Here is a 7,500-nt window from a genome sequence, read left to right on the forward strand (position 1 = left end):
AAGCCGTTGGGTTGGTCATCCACTGTAAACTCTATATTCTTTTGTATAAACAAGCTTGTGGAGTAAAGAATCAGAGGAAAATCATTACCCAACAAATGATAAAGCACAGAACTCCTGGAATAGAAAATGTTTAAAAATATTAGGTGAATGTCAAAATTGATTTATTAATCTTTTTACTTTGTTCGAAGAACAAAGTATATAATTCGACTACCGTTTTTGGACTTAAGAATTTTTTTTTTTTTTTGGGGGGGGGGGGGGGAAGGGAGGGCGGTCGCGCGCTCTGGCTGCGCATGCTTAAGATTTCTTTGCCTCGTAGAAGGTTCGACGTACTACGCCACAGATTAACGAGGAAATATGTATTAAAGAATTGTGTGCGTGACCGCAAACGCGTTTTTGTGTTTTCGTGGCACGCAAAGCAATATCCGGTCATCGTTTCACTCGGTAACACATCTTACCGGGTTAATTACATAATTTTCATATTATCCCGGTATTGTTAAGAAAAAGGATTTTTAGATACCATCGTAGAAAGTGGTAAAAGATTTGTTTACTGGTTTTGATTGGAGTCAACCCCTTTAACAACTGTTTTAAATGTGAACAACTATGCTACGATCTCACTTAACCGTATGGTTGGGTCACGGAATGTGGACTTCAGACTTTATTTTACGGAATTGAACTAGATATTGTAACATAGAAAATCACTGAAATACTGTGAATTTTAAAGCAAATCGGCTAAAATTCCTTCGAACAAAGTGTACGCTACCTGTAGCCTCTTGTTTATTTTGCATTGCTGAGCTTATTGCTAGTTCCCGCCTGATTTTCAATCGGAGGTAAAGAAAACTGAGCCGTTTCTTCCTCTCATGCTTTTCCTTGCGTGCATTTGCTTTGCGCTGATTGGTTCCCTTGATTTGGGTTTTGGCCAAATTAACTGTTTTGGATTGAACCAGTACAACTGTTGTTGTTGTTGTAGATCAGTGGTCTTCCACAAGGTTTAAAAGGCGCCTGCCTTCACACGAACCTGACGAAGGCCCAGCGTCAAAAGGTTGTAGATGACTTGTGCTCAGGGAAGGTGTCTGTGCTGCTTCTGTCCCCTGAGGCTCTGGTGGGAGGGGGCTCTGGAAATGGCTGCCTGCCAGCAGTTGCACAGCTACCGCAAATTGCCTTTGCTTGCATAGACGAAGCTCACTGTGTTTCGGAGTGGTCGCACAACTTTCGACCATCTTACCTTAGAGTTTGTAAGGTGAGGCATTTAGAACTATGGAAAGCTAAATTGTTAGATATTTGATGTGGTTTTGGCTTTGTGATTCCCCATGTTATTTGCTAAGATTTGAAGGAACAGAAATAATATTCAAGGGAACACGTGCACTACTTATAATTCCGTAGAGAAATCCACAAATCAGTGTTTTTGTGACTAAAGGCAAGGTATAAACAAGTTGCGGCTTACTTAAAAGAAAAAAAATTACTGGTCTTTAGTCATTTCACGTCCCCGTTTTGGCTGCAAAACGAAAAAGCGATGCACAAACGTGTTTACATTAAGGCTAAATCAGAATGAAGACTTCGAAAGCTCAGCGCAGTGATTTGATTTTCAGATTCTCCGCGAGACGTTCGGCGTGCGTTGTTTCCTGGGACTGACTGCCACAGCGACCCGATCAACAGCAGCTTCTGTGGCAGAGCATATTGGGATTGTTCATGATCCTGGTGCTGTTATCAGAGGAGGTGCAGTGCCGCCTAACTTATTTCTGTCCGTTTCTTGTGACAACGATAAAACACAGGTAATGCTCTCAGCATCTTATTGTCCTTAAGTTTGGAAGTCTGGAAATGCGATGTGTATTACTGAGAGAGGGCTGGTCTGCCTTATGGCTCAACACTAGCCTGCTTAGCAGGCGTTTAAGGACGTTCGCGCCCATTGCTACTGCGCATTTTTTCGCGCATGTCACGCTCACTTCGTGCATCGCAGACCACGAAGGTAAACACGATGCTAAAGGTGCAAACATTTTCCACAAGAATTGAACGTGAAAGCGTGTGGCACCATGGGACAGCTGTGGACCCAGGTCTTCTCGGAAATGTCACGCAGGGACGTGGCAGTGCGAATATACCATCGCTATGAGAACTTCGCAGCGATTTTACCCTCTTGAATGCTCGGTGACCCCTATTTTTCTTTCCGTAAATCACTTCCTTTTCTGATTTTGTCCATTTTAACAAAAAACAAAAAAAATCTGTGCGCGAGAAGTTACAAATATTTCGCCTTTTATGCTCTCGTGCGACCGAAGTTTTCTTTCTTAGACTAATATGTATCGTTTTTCAAGGGCTATTTCACCTCAGTAAAAGACATCAGCTACAAAGGTTAATTTAGTCACATTAATTATGTCTAATTGGGTACGTTTACCTGATCTAAATTTCACTAATGTAACGCAATCTTCTAAAAGTGCACTTCATGATCTCGAAAACGAGCACGGTGACCCCCATTTTTTTTGCATTTTTGGCAAAAGTAGATCATTACCTTTCTGCGTGGCAAGTTTAAAAAGAATCTGTACGTGGGAACATTTTGGGCGCGAACGTCCTTAAAGGGAGGCCTACGCAGACTAGCTCAACACTAACTTCCGAGGCCTTTCCCAAACTGTTCGGCGTTATACAAAGTAAAATCTAAAATGGACTCAGTCTATTTTTGGTAACGGATAACAAGAATTCTCTGATGGTGCAAAATTGCGGCTAACCGTGTTATAGCAAAATGAAAACCTCCGCTCACAATCTTCTTCTATAATAATGGTCCAGGTACTTAAGTGTCTTAAATCGAAAAGGCAATCAGTGTATTACAACTGAAAACCAACCCGCGTTGTTCCATGCAAGCGGTCTTTCACGGCACGTTTTTACAGAGCTCTCTTTGTGTCGACGGTTGATTAAGAAGTGATCCACACTTTCCAGAGATACTGCTACTTAATTAAACCTGTCTTTGTGTTTGAGAAGTCTAGTTATTTTGCTTGACTGTTCCTTGATCGCCAACTGGCCAAGCTGTCTCGATTGTTTTGTTGCTCAGTGGCAGAGCATCCGGAATAGAAACCGGAAGGTCGCAGGTTCGATTTCTGTTCAGGAACACTACGACTTTTTCCGAATATCTCCGAGTCATTATTGATAAATAAGCATATTCAAACTTGAACTGTTAGCTGTTATTACAATTGACCCCACGTTTCAGAGCGCGCGGAAGCGAGGCTTTTGGGTCAACAGTCGATCAGACATAGAAAAGAGTAAGAGGTTTAGCGCGCGAGATGCGAAAAAATAGTGACCTCCTATCCAGAATTTACGTTTTTCTCATAAGAAGACAAAGAATAGTTATTGAATGCCACGATAGTTTCGCACGCACGTTTGGGATTGTTACTTCGGTTAACATATCCATATGCTCTATAGTGCCTTGCTATACTTTTACGATAAAGTTACATGTACGCCAGACAAATCTCAAATTACTCGAAAAAAAGCGAAGGACACAGTCAAGAATCAAGAAATCACAGTCCTTCGATAAGAAATTCTTTTTTGACCCAAAAGCCTCGTTCTCGCGCCTTCAGAAACTAATACCGCTGAGACGTGGGCTCAACTGTGATAACAGCTATTGCGAGAATTATGAACAAATTCGGTTGGGTTTCTTATTGTTATCTATTACATGTAGCTCCGTTTTTATTTCTTCAACCTTTGTAGTACTAAACCCGTGGTTCACTTGCAAATAATCATTCAACAACGTGGAGTTTTGTTCTTGGAAGTTTTTTAATAACCCATAAGGAATTTCTAGCTCCAAACAAGTATAAACCTCTGTATTATTCTGCAAGAACTGTGTCATCCCAAAGCTTTCGACTTGATTGAAGTACCGCATTATTCGAAAAAGCGACTCTATTAAAAAAGTAATTGATAGATATCTTCATTGACAGTACTATGGTAATAGGCCATTTCCAAGTTCATGTCTGCCTCCTCTTCAAAGCGAGTCTAAGTGCGAAGTTTTTTGTGATAGTAATTAGTTCTACTTTACATAAGAATGAAAACTAATTTTCATAAGAAAAACTTTGCACTTAGACTCGCTTTGAAGAGGAGGCAGACATGAACTCGGAAATGCCCTATTTTCGCGCGAATTTGTTTACACAAGCAATGTGAGATTAGTTATCGAAAACGAATGCGAAAAAATGTACAATGGCACTTAAGTTCCGTTTGTGTATTACATACACACCGAATAGGTGTGTGTGTTCTATGACTGGTCGAGACGCTTTTCGAGGCTCCATTTAAAGCCTGATATTTTAATTTAGAAAATAGTGTGTACATTTCAAACTGTTTAGTAGAAATCAGAAATAAATTTTAAAACAGTTTAGGTGGATCACTGGCTGATAGGAAGCGGGATTTTATACTCGTAGGCTTTACTGCAGTTGCTTCAAGGTCGACGCTTTTCTCAGTGTGATTCAATCATTATCTACTGCACCCGGAGAGAACAAACCGAAAAACTGGCTTCGACCCTGCGCACGTGCCTGCAAAGTACCAGACTCCATTGTGGCTGGGACGAGAGGAGCGAGGAGCAAGAGGAGATTGAGAAAAGCAAGAAAAAGAAAGGGTGAGCTGTGGTGCACTTTATTAGGATTTGTGTTAATTTCAAAATCGAAAACATTCTTGTCGTTTGATGACAGATCCCAGAACAACTAATTGATACGATTCATCATTTACATGCCTAGTTGTGCTTACGAAAGTAGATCGGAGATATTTTGGCTTTGGCCAGAGGGAGATTAGGTTCGATTCCGGCCTCTCAGGTAGCAGATGGCAATCCAGCCTATAAGGCCATTTACTCGTTCCAAATTGAAAATGTCATTACGTCAGTGTTTTTTTCTGTCGGCGTGTCAAATTGGCCTAGTTTAGTTCAAATAAGAATCGAGCGTGTTCGTGAAACGCAACAGAAGAGTTAGAACTGAATTAAACGAATTATATCTCCAGAAACTTTGGGGAGACTGGTACGATTGTGGTATTGTGGGGTTTTTGGCATCTTCGATCACAGACGCGTTTAAATCAAGAAAGTAATGCTATCGTTATGGATCCTTTTACTCTACTGAGGACAAAGAGACAATTAAATTTCCCAAACAATGGAGTGTTATCGCATGACGTCATAGCGGTCATGTTGGTGTTCCTAAACAATGAAACGGCGGCCATGTTGGTGTTCCCAACTAATCCTCCGGGAATATTGAGCTCTATTATCATGCAAATCATTTTCTTTTATTTCGGTAGCTTCTTGTAAATTCTTGTAGCTTGAATGGGAAAGGAAAAAGATAGCAAGACAGCTGTTATGACTCTAACTTTGCGAAATCAATAGAAATAGCATGAACCTCTTGAATTGCTCATTTTGTAGGACATCTCGGCTCTCCTCTTCCCTGATTTTAAGGACGGTGCTTACTAAAGATGTTTTTGCCCCGGTGTGTGATTATGCAGGAAATGTAGATCTTAACAAGTGTTATTGAAATCCAAAAAGAAAATTGGGGGTAACCACGCATTTTTCAGAGATAATATTATTCACGAATAATATTTGTAAAAAGCTTTAAAATACAAAGCAATGTATGGCGTTCTTTCTCAAATTGAAGCTTAGTTATCTCTCAAAAATGCATGGTTACCCCCAATTTTCTTTTTGGATACTAAGGGTACTTACTAAGATCCACTTTCTCCGGATAGTTTTAAACCGCGCAAAAATATCCCTGTATTAGTAACTATCACCGATAGGAAATCCGAGTATCTCGAGATGCGCAGAATGTATGCGCAATAACAATAGGCACCGTCCTTAAGTTGAAAGTAAGACACACACGAATTGTAGGGTCATACCCACTGCACTCGACAACCCCTAGTGTAGTTTTACAGATTCCTCGTTCATTCTCCCGCCAATCACTCACATCGGTCTCCCGGCGGCACCAGCCATTCGTCCAGCAACACTGCACAGACATGAGTTGCTAAGCAGCTGGATTCATTTTAGGGTAGAATTAGAAGTGCATGGACTTGAATAATGCTGTAAATATGCGCCCTTATCGTTGGGCCACTTACCTCTTCATTTCTGGCTGTGAAGTCAATGTGAATGTAGTTTGTAACATTAAGTCTAATGTTTTGTAGCAAAGGAAAGACGAAGTCTTCCAAAGCACTCGCTCTTAAATGGGACGCAGAATGTTACCATGCTGGGATGTCCGCAGCGCAGAGACGCCGTGTTCAGAAGCGTTTTATGAATGGACAGCTGCGTGTTGTAGTGGCGACTGTGGCGTTTGGAATGGGTCTGGACAAATCAGATGTGCGGGCCATTATCCATTATAATCTTCCAAGGAGCTTTGAAAGCTATGTGCAGGAGATCGGGCGTGCGGGACGGGACGGGTGTCCTTCGCATTGTCACGTATTTCTTGACTCACAGGTGAGTGTAAATGCGTTTTGAAAGTCTCGCACTTGATGTGCATCTTTGTGTAGCAAGTGGTTATTAGTACATTTTGATGGAACTCTGTTGTTAAGACAGAGTTTAACGTTGGGTTAAACGTTACGTTAATGTTGGGTTTAACGTAAGTTAAACTCATCTGGTTACTTTTCTCTGAGGAGGTGGAGTCATTAAACCTTAACCGAAACCTGCAGATGGTTTTCGTTGCCAACTGTGACATCTCAAAGCTCTTTGTCGAATTTTTGTTGATCGAAAGGTTTTTTTGTTTGCAGGGCAAAGACATGTGTGAACTCCGTCGCCATGTTTACGCAAACACGGTTGATCGCTCCACCATTAAAAAGTTGGTCCGTCGGGCCTTCCCTCGCTGTGAATGCAAGAAATTTCACGAGGAACAACAGCAAAGAATTGTTGACAGAAAAAACGACGATGACCTTTTGAACTTGGATTGCCTATGCGATGACCCGCTGGACGACAGCGTGGAAGCTGCATTACAAGCTGCAGAACTTCAGCATCTGAAGAAAATAAAGGTTAAGTCGCAGATGTGTGATGACCCTAAACAAAATAAGGAAGAAGAAGAAGAACGTTCTGGTATTACCTCGACGACTAATTGCGGGGAGGCATTACAAAATACCAAGAAAAAGGAAGAAAAGGAGGAATTATTAGAATCGAAATCTAGAGATGAAGTGGAAAGCAAAGAAGCAGCAACAAACAGCCAACAACAACTTGTCCAGGCTCCTGTTGGACGTCTTTGTGGGGGTCACGAAGTTGCCATGGTGACCGAATGCCTTATACAGGAACTTGACATGCGCGAAGAGAACATTGCTACTTTGTTGTGCTATCTTGAGTTGCATCCACAACGGTGGCTCGAAGTACTGCAGCCGGTCAAGTCAACTTGCACAGTGAAATTTTACGGGGGACATGCACAGCTGAGGGCTGTGGCACAGAAGATTCCTCCAATAGCAGCTGCGGTTTCTCTCACCAGAACAACACCTGCAAGTTTCAGAAATTCCAATACCATCACTTTTTCAGTTGTGGAGTTAGCAGATAAGATGGGATGGGATTTGACACCAGTTTGTCGCGAGCTG

General features: G+C 41.6%; 1 protein-coding gene across 2 annotated transcripts in view; it reads left to right on the forward strand.

The window, feature by feature from the left end:
* LOC137976755 (ATP-dependent DNA helicase Q4-like) overlaps positions 1-7,500 on the forward strand; it is a 25,460-nt gene that overhangs the window by 17,234 nt on the left and 726 nt on the right. For both annotated transcript variants that reach the window (XM_068824108.1, XM_068824104.1), the window contains 5 exons: positions 968-1,237; positions 1,587-1,769; positions 4,386-4,579; positions 6,109-6,397; positions 6,688-7,500. The exon at positions 6,688-7,500 is cut by the window's right edge and continues 726 nt beyond it. In XM_068824108.1, coding sequence (XP_068680209.1) covers positions 968-1,237; positions 1,587-1,769; positions 4,386-4,579; positions 6,109-6,397; positions 6,688-7,500 — 1,749 coding nt within the window. The remainder of the gene's footprint in view (positions 1-967; positions 1,238-1,586; positions 1,770-4,385; positions 4,580-6,108; positions 6,398-6,687) is intronic.

Source organism: Montipora foliosa, chromosome 1 (genome assembly GCF_036669935.1).
Source record: "Montipora foliosa isolate CH-2021 chromosome 1, ASM3666993v2, whole genome shotgun sequence".
NCBI lineage: Eukaryota > Metazoa > Cnidaria > Anthozoa > Scleractinia > Acroporidae > Montipora > Montipora foliosa.